Raw genomic sequence first — 13,924 nt, 5'->3', positions numbered from 1 at the left:
TGAGTTTACAGGGGCTGGGGGTCCTTCCTCTAATAATTAGACATGTGGAGGTTATTAGCTGTACTGGGTGGCCTGTGTATCCACGTTGGACAGTGGGGCATTACCAGCTGTTCTGGGTGCACTCTGGTAGTAAATGGTTGAACTGGATGGGCCCTCTGAAACACAGAAGATGAAGTGGGAAACCCACTGAGAGGGCTGCGACCTGAGGGGGAGCAGTGGGTCGTTTCGTACTTACATTAGAACATCAGAACCCTCTAGACGAGAACAGGCCATTCAGCCCAACAAAGCTCGCCAGTCCTATCCACTTATTTCTTCCAAAAAAACATCAAGTCGAGTTTTGAAAGTCCCCAACTTACATTTCTTGCTTGCCGGATCGGCCGCACGCAATCTTGCCTTTCTTGTACAAGAAGTAGAGGACGCTTCCCAAGATGGCCAGCAGCAGGATGCCCACGATGATGCCCACAATAATCACACCTTTACTTTCTGCTAAGAAAAGAACCGTGAGCTGACAACACAGCAGCTTCAGAGGGGATATGAGATACCCCAATCCCCCAATCACCAGACCAACCACAGGCACAGGTCATCACTGCCACCAAGAGGTGGGCATTACCTTAGCCAAAATGGGCAAGCTGGCTGATATGTTTGGAAGTGAAATGCTACTCACCTTTCTTCAGCGTTTCAACTACGAGTTGGAGGGACAAATAAAGAAAAAGAAAATGAAAGGACGTTAATACAAGAGCTTCTTTAAATAAAACCGCGAGAGAAAGAAAGGTGGCAGCACTTACTTTTACTGCCAGGCACGGTGGTGGTCTTGATATCAGGAACTGCAAGTCAAGAAGAGATAAAATCACAAGGGGGGCTGAGTACTTAACACAAAGCTGTGCCCCCCAACCCCAACCACAGGACTGCCAGGTATCGCAGTAAGTGGGGCTGGCCTGACTGTTCAGGCAATATGAGGAAATGGGCCATTTCAGGTCCTCTGAGCAGCCCCTTTGAGTAACTTTTTATTTTATTGATTTTTCTACTTGTAGTTGATAATCACGGCACTGGAGAGCGGCGACGTGCTGCGTACCGAGAAGCAGGAGATCACTTAACTCTGTACTTGTGACTTTAAGGACCCTCTAAAGCTCTGTATTCATACAGTGCATCCGGAAAGTATTCACAGCGCATCACTTTTTCCACATTTTGTTATGTTACAGCCTTATTCCAAAATGGATTAAATTCATTTTTTCCTCAGAATTCTACACACAACACCCCATAATGTCAACATGAAAAAAGTTTACTTGAGATTTTTGTAAATTTATTAAAAATAAAAAAATTGAGAAAGCACATGTACATAAGTATTCACAGCCTTTGCCATGAAGCTCGAAATTGAGCTCAGGTGCATCCTGTTTCCCCTGATCATCCTTGAGATGTTTCTGCAGCTTCATTGGAGTCCACCTGTGGTAAATTCAGTTGACTGGACATGATTTGGAAAGGCACACACCTGTCTATATAAGGTCCCACAGTTGACAGTTCATGTCAGAGCACAAACCAAGCATGAAGTCAAAGGAATTGTCTGTAGACCTCCGAGACAGGATTGTCTCGAGGCACAAATCTGGGGAAGGTTACAGAAAAATTTCTGGTGCTTTGAAGGTCCCAATGAGCACAGTGGCCTCCATCATCCGTAAGTGGAAGAAGTTCGAAACCACCAGGACTCTTCCTAGAGCTGGGTGGCCATCTAAACTGAGCGATCGGGGGAGAAGGGCCTTAGTCAGGGAGGTGACCAAGAACCCAATGGTCACTCTGTCAGAGCTCCAGAGGTCATCTGTGGAGAGAGGAGAACCTTCCAGAAGGACAACCATCTCTGCAGCAATCCACCAATCAGGCCTGCATGGTAGAGTGGCCAGACGGAAGCCACTACTTAGTAAAAGGCACATGGCAGCCCGTCTGGAGTCTGTCAAAAGGCACCTGAAGGACTCTCAGACCATGAAAAAGAAAATTCTCTGGTCTGATGAGACAAAGATTGAACTCTTTGGTGTGAATGCCAGGCGTCACATTTGGGGGGAAACCTGGCACCGCTCATCACCAGGCCAATACCATCCCTACAGTGAAGCATGGTGGTGGCAGCATCATGCTGTGGGGATGTTTTTCAGCGGCTGGGACTGGGAGACTAGTCGGGATAAAGATAAAGATGACTGCAGCAATGTACAGAGACATCCTGGATGAAAACCTGCTCCAGAGCGCTCTTGACCTCAGACTGGGGCGACGGTTCATCTTTCAGCAGGACAACGACCCTAAGCACACAGCCAAGATATCAAAGGAGTGGCTTCAGGACAACTCTGTGAATGTCCTTGAGTGGCCCAGCCAGAGCCCAGACTTGAATCCGATTGAACATCTCTGGAGAGATCTTAAAATGGCTGTGCACCGACGCTTCTCATCCAACCTGATGGAGCTGGAGAGGTGTTGCAAAGAGGAATGGGTGAAACTGGCCAAGGATAGGTGTGCCAAGCTTGTGACATCATATTCAAACAGACTTAAGGCTGGAATTGCTGCCAAAGGTGCAATTAATCCATTTTGGAATAAGGCTGTAACATAACAAAATGTGGAAAAAGTGATGCGCTGTGAATACTTTCCGGATGCACTGTATATTACACTATAGTGCCCCCCCCCCACCCCGAAAGTTATTTATCATGCATATCCCCTGTGAGCACTGCCACTGCTGATGGATTACAATACTCAGTTCACCTGACCCTACCTGCACAGCCAGCATTTGCCCGTTTTGGCAGCTCCTACAAATTCACAGCCTGGTTTTAGCTTAGCTGTGGCACCATTTATAGACAGGTGAGCGCCTTCAATCAATTGAATTGACCACATGGGGGACTCCAAACATCTCAATGATCACCAATGGAATGGGATACACCTGAGCCAAAGCAAAGAGTCTGGACACTTGTGTCTCTGGCATATTTAGTTTTTGTTATCTTGAATACCTTTTTAAAAATTCTTACATTTATATTACCACTTTGTCATTCTGGGGTGTTGAGTGTCGCCTTAATGATGTAAAATAATAAATGTGAATGTTTCAAGTACAAGGCTGCGACATAACAAAATGAGGTCCCCCGTGACCCTGTGTTCAGACAATGACTGACTGAAGAGGCCCAAATACTTTCTGAAGGCACTGTATTGGCAAAATTCCCGGAACCTGGGATGGGTACAAGAATTCACCAGCCTTTACCCCAGGCCCCCTGAGGGGTCTCCTTTGTACCCCAATGGCCTGCACATTGTCCTCTCACCGACATGGTCCATCACTGCCCATGCTCTAGTGTAGGGGTGGGCAATGTCGGTCCTTGAGGGCCGCAGTGGCTGCAGGTTTTCGTTCCAACCCAATTGCTTCATTAGAAACCAACCCTTTCCAGTCTCAGAGCTTATTTAATTTTATGGCTTGTTAGTCTACAATGTTAGGTTCTTATTTTGTAGATTTTTTCCTTTCCAAGGGGATCATCCAAATGATTTGAAGCCTAAAGCTGATCATTTTCAGTCTGTCACGTGTTTCTATTAAGTGTTTTATTAAAACAAATCAAAAAGTCTGCGGTGGGTTGGCGCCCTGCCCGGGATTTATTCCTGCCTTGCACCCTGTGTTGGCTGGGATTGGCTCCAGCAGACCCCCGTGACCCTGTAGTTAGGATATAGCAGGTTGGATAATGACTGACTGACTGACTGACTGACGCCGAACACACATGGACGCAAGCTAGATGGAGAACTGCTGTCCGCTTTGCCATCTACATCTTATTGCTAATAAGGAGCCATTAAAACACTGAATTCAGCTGTTTAAGAGTGAAATAAGCAATTAAGGGTGGGGAACCTTAACAAGCGAGACCACTGAACCGAAGCATCAAACTATTAAGCAATGAGGGCTTCGTCAACAATAATTGACTTCTCATTAAGAAACTGAGTTGAAACAAAAACCTGCAGCCACTGCGGCCCTCCAGCACCGACACTGCCAACTTCTGCTCTAATGCAGGGGTCACCACCTCCAGTCCTAGAGGACCACCGTGGCTGCAGGTTTTCATTCAAACCCTTTTCTTAATGCGTGATCTGCTTTGCTGCTAATTAACTTCATTTAAACTAATTTGAATTGACCTGCTCTTGAAGACTCAGACCCCTTAATTGTTTCTTTTTCCTTAATTAGCAGCCAAGCAATAACAAGATACAAAATGAGCCAAAACAACTGGTGTCCATCATATAATATCTGAAAATAAAGCAAGATGAAGGTCTCAGGAATGTTGGTCTGCTCAGCTCCCCAAAACATTTGACCAGTGCTCTTAGAAAGAGAAAATCTGAAAAATGTCTGCTAATGCACCACGAGAGCAGCAACAAGCCATGAAATTAAAGAACGGGTTTAATTAACGACAGGAACTGGCACCTCATTAAGCAGCTGGTTGGAGTGAAATTGGCCCTGACTTAGTTGGTCTTCTGTTGGCTCCTTCTCTTCACATTTCATTTCTGTCTGGGTTTCATTTAAGGAAAGAAATGAAGCAATTCAGAGGAACGATGAAGAATATCAGGGGAACAAATCTCAAAAGAGAAATCAATTAAAATGAATTTAATTGAAGTTAATTAACAGCACAAACAGGGCACTCATTAAAAAAGGGATCAAATGAAAACCTGCAGCCATGGTGGTCCTCCAGGACTGGAGCTGGCGACCCCTGCTTTAGTGGACCTAATGAGTTGACTGCCCGTCACTAAATGAAGAATCACCTCATTGGAAATAGAAGTATCGCTGGTGACCTCTAATGGTGAAGCTTTGAAATGCAACTGACAAGAGTACAGGATTTGGGCATTCGCGTATGACTGGTGACCCCTAGTGGTGAAGGATTGAAATGCATGTATATATAAAAAAAAAAGCAAACGCCTCAGCCATTCATGGCAGCATTTTTAGGAGTTTCTTCACGGGCACGTGGTGCAGGTTCATGTTTATAACAAATGTTTTTATGTTGTGAGGGAAGACAGGATAAAAGAGAAAAAAAAAACTCCACGCAGACCTGACGAAGGTTTGAATTTAGGTCATCAGTATCTCTGCCACCAGCAACAAGCCATCAAGACCCTCCAATGATTCATGCTACACTGTCAGGACTTATTTATCCCACTGCTAAAATGTGATCGACTTACTGGAACGGGACCACCGGTCACACTCACCGATACTGAAGCTGAAGTGGTGCTCGGCGCTGCCCAGGCTGTTAGTTGCAACGCAGCTGACCTGAAGATCATCGTCCAAAACAACTGGCAGGGAGCTTGAAACGCCCTTCTCGTCACTTTTATGAACTGGATCCTGCAAAAAAGAATTAAAAGAGGTCCAGACGTAGGCTCTCATTCTGCTCGGATTCTGTTTTGAGCTCTAGAGCTTTGCCAGGAGACGATAAGAAGAATCTCTTGGAGGCAGCAGTTTTGGGATTTTCGGGTCTTCGAGAGGAGAGCACTGGCGCTCTCTACTGGTGTTTAAGCTTTGCGAGGGCTTCACACCAAAACAAAACCGCTGAACTCACAGTCCTGTGAAAAGGTAAGTGCACCCCGTGCCAATCGTGGACTTGGTCCGCATATCTAAGCGGGGTGACGGCGGACCATCTCCACACAAGACAGGGACTTGCGGTCAGGGGAGGCAGTCATCATGAAAAGTAAAGAAAAAAAAAAAATAATGATGATAAAATAAATTTGTCCACTAGTCTGTGCTATAAATTTGTTTCATGTATGATTTTGATCATTTTATAGTCAAAATCGCTGAATGTGCGCATTTCCTGTTCAAATGCAGGGGAGAAACTCGAAGTGCGGCAGTGACGACGTTCACTTAACCTCGGACTGCGCTCTCCGTCACACACTGGCTTGATACACGCAATTGGCGCTGTGCCTGTCGCTGTCTCTCTCTCTGTGTCGCCAATATCGTGTTAGTAGGCACGTTTATTACACACCCTGACTTTCACAGTCTGGCTATCTGTAGTGAATGTGTGTGACATGATTAGTCTTGCTGATCAGAAATAAAACGGCAGTGAAAAGGTATGATGAGAGGCAGACAGTACCGAGCTGTACTGAAGGGGGCGCATGTGAGCCCAACAGGCGCTCGTTGCTGCTGCTCTTCTCCGCAGAGGCTCTCGGCGCCAATATGTTAGCGATATCAGAAAGTCAAGTGCATTCCGTCCGTCCGTCCATTTTCCAACCCGCTGAATCCGAACACAGGGTCACGGGGGTCTGCTGGAGCCAATCCCAGCCAACACAGGGCACAAGGCAGGGAACCAATCCTGGGCAGGGTGCCAACCCACCGCAGGACACACACAAACACACCCACACACCAAGCACACACTAGGGCCAATTTAGAATCGCCAATCTACCTAACCGGCATGTCTTTGGACTGTGGGAGGAAACCGGAGCGCCCGGAGGAAACCCACGCAGACACGGGGAGAACATGTAAACTCCACGCAGGGTGGACCCGGGAAGCGAACCCGGGTCTCCTAACTGCGAGGCAGCAGCGCTACCACTGCGCCACCGTGCCGCCCTCAAGTGCATTCCGTTTATTTTTATTTTTTGTTCTGACTGACTGCCAAAATGGAGATTAAGACTTTTTAAATTAAAGGAAAATAAGGAGAACAAGAAAGTATTTTTTGGATACTTTAGAATTTTTATGCTTTCATATTCGGTAACTTGCTCTGCACTTGTATCGCGCCTACGTTTTTTTGTGTCTTTTGAATTCTACTGTTTTCATGATCTCTAACCAGCTCTGCATGTGTTTCGCTCCCTCGTTTTTGAACCTCTTTATGACGATTTACTTTGTTTTCTACTCTTAATCTTTTATTTCTGACCTCGCTTTGTCCTGCTATTTTTTCAATGACACCTGGTCCGTGATGATTATTTTTCCTTTTTTCGAGTAATAACTTCCATTTTGTTTGTGCTAATGTGATCTTATATCTTTTTTTTTTTTTGATACTTTCGAATTTCACTGCTCTCATAATCTCTTATCTGCATTTTTTTCTCTCCAACGCTTTTGAGTCTCTTTTCTCCGCACTGCTCTTTCTTCTTCGCTTAGTCGTTGACGTTTCATCCAGAACGTATTGTCCTTATATGAGCAGAGAGCAGAGGATCTGGATCTGCTAAAAGCCTTTACACGACTGTGAGTTTTGATTACCGTTGTCTTATTTGAAAATGGTTGTAAGTAGCGAGTGACTTGCAAGAATCTCATGTTGCACGTTCCTGCGAGACGCTCCGTGGCCAATCTCTTTCGTCTCGCGGGTCTTTTACGTGTCTTCTGAGAAGATCATGTCTCGTCTCCCTGGTCTCCCTTCCAAGAATTTTTTTTATAATAGAGAGATGGGATCAGACTAAGAAAAAGATAATCTAATATTTAAAAACTACATTTTCACCTTAAATAAAATATTCTCTTGTTTTTCTTGTTATCCTTTTGTTGAACAGTCTATTAAAATTGATTAAAGCATCAGAATTAAAAACAACTAAATATTTCAATTAAGGTCGAAATTGAAATCCATTTTTTCTGTACTCCTCTCTATACCAGCGTTTCTCAAACTTTAAGTATTTGTGACCCGAGTTTTCATAACAGTTTTAATCGCACCCCCCTAACGTTTTTTTGAAAGGAGCCCACTAATACCAATTTGTTCTTTTTTAATTAATGACACATCATCAATGGATATTTTATTATACCTACTTAACTTTTATCGACATTTATCTATCTCTAAATTTATCTTTCTAGTATCAGAGTGTAGTTTAAGTTAATTTGTTTTGGTTTCAATAGATGTAGTTTTCATATTTTTGATTCTTGTTTTCTTTTTTTCACATCTTCGCGCCCCCCCCCCTTTCTGTTACTTTGCGCCCCCCCGCCCCACAGATTGAGAACCACTGCTATACCTTCATTTGTATTGAATCAGTATGACTTGTGGAATTACAACGGCACATTTCGAACACATGGAGGGTGAGGAGCACATGCGCTCTCTCTGCTGGCTCCCGCTATAAATGTAACTTTCTTTCTTAGCCAAATATGAACGTCACCTATGTGTGTGTAAAGAATGCTGATGAGATACGAAACCTAACCAGTAGTCAATGTGCCATTTGATTAGTGAATAAGCTCCTCTTTTTGGTTCATATATTTGTAAATCTCTGCCAATCCATGTGGTTGCCTTGCTTCTCAAACAAATGTGTGATTGCCCGTCTTAGGTCAAGTTTGTGCCAGAACTTTGTTTTTCTCAAATTCTTAAGGAGTTGTGGTACCCATTAACACCAGCAGAGAGCAGCACTGCTTTGAGGCGCACCTACCTCTGTGCCTTCTGCCACCTGCCACGTGATCTTCGGCTCCGGGAATCCTCTGGCCCTGCAGGTCAGGTTGATCTTGGTGCCGAGGTGACCTTCTATGGGGTCCGCAGGGGCATCCAGTATGGGCTTTCCTGCAAAAAGTGGAGTGAAAAAAAAAACAATTAAGTTGGGCACAGAGCCACCTGCTGACATGAGTGGACCTTCTGCAATTGAAGAACTATGCAACTTGCCTCTTACTGTGACCTGGATGGACTTGGTTTCTTCAAGGCCTGGCACGTCGGGTATGCTTACTGCACAGGTGTAAAGTCCTGATGACTCGAAGGAGACATTCTGGAGGGTCAGGTTGTTGTGATTGCTAATTTCAGTGCCATCCTGGGAATGAGAAGGAGAGGCAGAATGAATTATTTACCGAAACCTGGACAATTGAACCAGTGTTGGCACAAAAAGCTCAGTGACAGAGTGTGCCATTCAAGGGACAAAGTAGATAGATAGATAGATAGATAGATAGATAGATAGATAGATACTTTATTAATCCCAATGGGATATATCAGTATCAGATATATCAATATCAGTATGGGCATGGGGTGGATGCACAGGACTGAGGTCATCTGTCAGCTTGTCGCTCCTAGTTGGGTGGATTTTAAATGGTGGGCTCTTGAAAATGCCCAATAGCTAAGCATTAGAGCATCTTCAATGTGTTGGCATCATAGAGGGCATGAAGACTGGTGGAGTCTGGGCATTGGTTGATGTGATAATGCATCCCCAGTATAAGGACAGAGTGGGTTCTCAGTGGGGGCCCTCCTTTAGTAAATGCATATGACAATGTCCCTGGGCAGGTGTGAGGGTCCCTTTTTGTATGAAAGCCCCCTCCAGGGTTGTTTTTTGGGGTCTAAGAACTCTTTGGCATGTGGGTGTTAACTGATGTATGGTTGTTCCCCAATGGTGTGGATGCTGCTATGAAATGGCGCCCCCTACAGACGCATCACTCTGAGTTCCTCTGAGGTCTACCCTTTAGCTCGTTTGTTAGAGTGCCCCCTGACCATGTGGCTGGTAAGAACTTCCAGGCATGTGGACACTGCATGACTGTACCAGCTCATAGTGCCCCTAATGTGTCTAGATGAATGTAAAGTGTGTGCCAGCTCTTCATGTGAGAGAGCGTCCCCATGGCCACTCTGCTGTGGATATTTTTGCCCAGAGTCAAACCTTTGCCTGATGTCTACATGCTGTGCCCACCTTACTCCAGAAGATGTGTTTGCTCTGACCAGAGGAGAGAGCATTGCAGGCCACCGTCACACTTTTTCCCACATCAACTTCGGACAGATTTCCTGGGGTCAGTACGATGGGGTCCATGACTGGAAAAGCACAAGCAGATAATGAGCACATTATGCAGCTCTCGAGTCTGAGGGTCTTATGGAGATTTATGGAGCCCCTTGTGACCTTTTTGTACCCCCTAGCTGTACTCACAGTTCACATCAATCTTCACGTCGTCCTGAATCTCAATAGCTTGGTCAAAGTCGAAGACCTTACACCGATAGATGCCACCATCCGCCCGTGTCACACTGGGTAGGACCACCGTGTCTCCTTCAGAGAACAGATCCTCTTCTTGATCGTCATGCTGTTAAGGGAGAAAGCACTCTGTCAAACATGGGGGCCGGATATGCTGGTGGCAGAGCAGAATGCTGCAGGATCGGTGAGGCTTTGTGTGGCATCTGTTTAGACCACACTGGAAATGAAAATAAAAATCTTGTGGGGGGGCATCCATCCTCCAAGATATGCTTCAAATGGGTGTGAATGAGTCAATCTGCATTCTTACCACTGGGGGGGGCACGATACCCACCGTAACTGAAATCTGGGGGTGCGTCTTCATCTGCTATCTCATTATAGACCAGGGAGATCAGTCAGTAGATGAATGTGCCAGTCTTAGAGAGTGGCAGTGCCAGTTAAAGGGCAAAGGTGCCCAACCCATGTAACATGACAATCTTGGGGAATGTAATACATGCCAGTCAGTCCTCTACTCTGGTTGGTCACCTCTGCCAGATTTGAAGATGACCCCTGTTTAATGTTGGATGTGGCCTCTCCTTACATATAAAGGGGCCACTGTCTCTACTAATTACGCTGACAATACTGACGGGTGACCCTTTTAATTATGTGCCAGTTATGAGGTGGAGGGAGCCACTTTGTGTATAAAATGGCTGCTCTGGCAGCATCACCCTGCATATTAGGTGGGCTGCCAATCTTGGAGGGTACTTTTTGTTAATTATTTGGCATTGGGGGGACGGTAACCCTGTATTATAGTTGAGGGGATTTCTCTCTATATTAAATGGCTTGTGCACAGAGATCACCCTGTAGTAGACTACCAATCATGGGGACATCCCTTCATATTAAATGCCAGTTGGCATGGCAGCTTGGCACATTAGGTGAAGACTTTGGACTTCAAGCTCTGAGGGTGTCTGTTCAGATTCCACTACTGACACTGTGTGACTATGAGCAAGTCACTTCACCAGCCTGTGTGCCAACTGGAAAAGCAAAAGAATGGCAATCAATTGTGTCTCAAATGTTGTAAGCCACCTTGGATAAAATCATCAGTCAAATAATATTAATATAATAATAATTATTATTATTACATGGCTAGTGTGGGACGATCACCAGAAACATAAGTTAATCTGCCAGTCTTCAGAGGCACGTGAGCGTAATATACAATACACCACATGGGGGCAGCAATGTGCTGTATGGTAACTAGTGAGGTCATTTATCATATAACATGGCCACTCTGGCAGCATCGCCATCTGCCAGTCTTTGAGGGTGCCAGCTTTTAAAATATGCCAAGTAGGTGGTGACTCTGCCCACTTACATGGCTAAGCTGAGGATGATCGCCTTTTATTTGATTTAGGTTGCTGTTTTTGGGTAGGTGTCCTTCTTTAATATATGCCAGGTGGATGGGTGCTCCCTATTGATATTACATGACTGATACTGGTTAGACTATCAAACTTGGGGATGCCAGTCTTTAATACATGGGTGTGTTGTAACATATTGTATGGTAGTTATGGTGGTCACTCTGGGTATTACATGGCTGATTTAGGAGGATCACCACAATCTGAGTTAATATGCCAGTCTTCTGAGACACAAGTATGTAATATACATTAGACCAAATGGGGGCGCTAATTTGCTGTATGGTATCCGGAGTGGTCATTTTGTGCATCACATGGCCACTCTGGTAGCATCGCCGCATACATTTGCTTAGTCTGCCAGTCTTTGAGGGTGCCAACATTTAAAATATGCCAGGTAAGTGCTGACTCTGCATGCTACACAGCTAGTTGAGAAGGATCGCCTTTTATTTTACTTAGGCTGCTATTTCTGGGTAGGTGCCCCTCTTTAATGTATGCCAGTTGGGTGGGTGCTCACCATGGGTATTACATGGCTGATATGGGAACATCACCACATCACATTCACATTGTGAATTTCCCCTTGGGATTAATAAAGTATCTATCTATCTATCTATCTATCTATCTATCTATCTATCTATCTATCTATCTATCTATCTATCTATCTATCTATCTATCTATCTATCTATCTATCTATCTATCATATATTAGTTAGACCATCAGACTTGGGGGTGCCAGTTCTAAATATGTGTGTGTGGACATTGGGGTGGGGTGTAACATATTGTGTGGTAGTTATGGTGGTCAGTTTGTATCTTACATGGCAAATTTGGGGGAGATCACCATTTGCATTAGCTTATCTGCCACTCTTTGGTGTGCCAGTGTTTAATACTCTATATGCCAGTGAGTAGGGAGTAACATGAAAATGTGCCCACTCTGTACAATACACAGTTGAGATGGAGGGTTCATGCCACGTATTCATTAGGTTGTCAGCCACACTGTATATTCAATATCATATATTAATTAGGCTGGCAGTCTTGGACTGGTACCCCTACTTAACAGTGGGGTTGTAGTGTACTGTACCATGTTGTATGCCACTTTGTGTGTTTTTTCTGTATTTTTAATGGTCAGTGTGTATGTAGACCACCCTGTATGTAGAGCTGGTAATCTTGGGGTACCAGTGGTCAGAGCATTACTGTATACTTTATTCATAGAGCCAGCCTAGAAGATGGCACTAGGTCTGCCATTCTGCCAGTCTTGAAGTTCATCACCATATAAATTATGCTGCCTTTTTTAAGGGCGGGGTTGGCGTCACTAAGACAAAACCCTTGAGCCTCAAAGATTGCTGAAGATTACTAAAGTATGCCCACTGGCATTGAACCACTGCATGCTCCTTACCATGACTCTGGCGAAGCTGTAAGGCAACTCTGGGTTCCCATCTCCATGACAGCGCAGCGTCACCATGTCGCCCTCCTTGATGGCTCCCGACGGAGTGTCCACTGTTAGCTTCACATTCTCCACTGGATCTGCAGAACATCAGGAGACAGACAAATGACCACACGAGATCAATGGGTCTGCCCAAGGAGTGCCCAGGCTGGGTAAACCTTACTATGGTTCCCTGTTGTCACTGGACACAAGCCACATGTCAGCAATCTGTCTGTCTGCATGTGGTCAGCCTTGGTGAACAGGTGTGAGGATGCAACTCGGGGGCTTGCTTACAATAGACGTCGACGCGGATGTGCTCTGACTCCATCATGCTCTCGCCTTCTGGTGTCAAATAGCTGACCTCGCAGTAGAAAGCGGAGTTGATGTCCTCCTTGGTCACTTTGTAGTACAGCGAGCTGGTGACCGTGAACAGGCCGCTGGCTTCTTTCGTGACCTGAGTAGCCACATTCCCACCTGAACAGAACCATAAAAGAAAGAGCAAGTCAGACTGGGAGAACTTGACTGGTCAACTGGCCAGAGTGGGCTGGCAGACCAGCCAGCAACAGAGGACCCCACTATGGCCGCAGTGTCCACCCGTACACATGACAGAAGCCAGGGACGTTATTAGTGAGGGTCTCACTCTGGGGTCCTGCAGAGGAACCTGCAGATCAGTGGATCAAGACACTTGAAGAATGGGGGTCTACTAAGTTTTTGGGTGGGTCGGCTGAGAGCGTCAGTGGAGGTGGGCTGCTATTCTGGTACATTAATATATTTGTTATAAAAGATTATGATGAATTCTCATTAATTGTTCTGAATGAATTTATTAAAAAAAAAAGATGATCACAAAAGAGAAATGGGGGTCCACCTAAACGGGGGTCTCATTTTGGGTCATCCTTAGGCCTTTGAGGGCCTTTTAGTTTTGGGGTAGTGGTAATCATGAGTCAACAAACTAAAAGCATTTCACTTTGGGGGTCAGTTTATGGCGGAGAACTCCACTGACCAAAGGGGGCTTCACCCTGGAGCCACTATAGTAAGGGTCTTGAAGGGCGAACGATGGATTGTGGCTATAAAGGTATAATGCGCTGGTGGTCACATATTGAGGAGGGTCTTACAACTGAGGAGAGGTGCCATAGCTGGCGGTCAACCTAAGTGAGGCTTCACTCATCGGTTAACTTAGTAAGGGTCTTACAACTGGTGGGGTGTTAGTGGTAATCAGGGTCTAATAGCCGGGGGGCCACTTTAAGGAGGCCTTGTATTAAGAATCAGTTCAATGGGCCAGTAGTGGTCAGTGTGATGAGCTCCTCAAAGGCTGTTGGTCCACTGAAAGGGGGCTT

General features: G+C 45.3%; 2 protein-coding genes across 3 annotated transcripts in view; one reads left to right on the top strand and one right to left on the bottom strand.

Moving 5' to 3' along the window:
• The window catches only part of LOC114656856 (40S ribosomal protein S25), a 1,002,297-nt gene that overhangs the window by 267,147 nt on the left and 721,226 nt on the right, over positions 1 to 13,924 (top strand). The window lies entirely within an intron of this gene.
• Positions 1 to 13,924, bottom strand: part of LOC114656849 (cell surface glycoprotein MUC18-like) — a 73,906-nt gene that overhangs the window by 7,119 nt on the left and 52,863 nt on the right. The window contains exons 6-15 of one of the 2 annotated variants that reach the window (XM_028808432.2): positions 12,885 to 13,064; positions 12,564 to 12,691; positions 9,751 to 9,901; positions 9,520 to 9,638; positions 8,517 to 8,658; positions 8,290 to 8,417; positions 5,176 to 5,308; positions 786 to 824; positions 665 to 682; positions 357 to 486 (exon numbers count right to left, since the gene is read on the bottom strand). In XM_028808432.2, coding sequence (XP_028664265.1) covers positions 357 to 486; positions 665 to 682; positions 786 to 824; positions 5,176 to 5,308; positions 8,290 to 8,417; positions 8,517 to 8,658; positions 9,520 to 9,638; positions 9,751 to 9,901; positions 12,564 to 12,691; positions 12,885 to 13,064 — 1,168 coding nt within the window. The remainder of the gene's footprint in view (positions 1 to 356; positions 487 to 664; positions 683 to 785; positions 825 to 5,175; positions 5,309 to 8,289; positions 8,418 to 8,516; positions 8,659 to 9,519; positions 9,639 to 9,750; positions 9,902 to 12,563; positions 12,692 to 12,884; positions 13,065 to 13,924) is intronic. The other variant, XM_028808433.2, reaches the window with a different exon arrangement.

This window comes from Erpetoichthys calabaricus, chromosome 9, assembly GCF_900747795.2.
Source record: "Erpetoichthys calabaricus chromosome 9, fErpCal1.3, whole genome shotgun sequence".
NCBI lineage: Eukaryota > Metazoa > Chordata > Cladistia > Polypteriformes > Polypteridae > Erpetoichthys > Erpetoichthys calabaricus.
The sequence above is the reverse complement of the archived record's forward strand: the minus strand, read 5'-3'. Positions and strand labels throughout refer to the sequence as shown.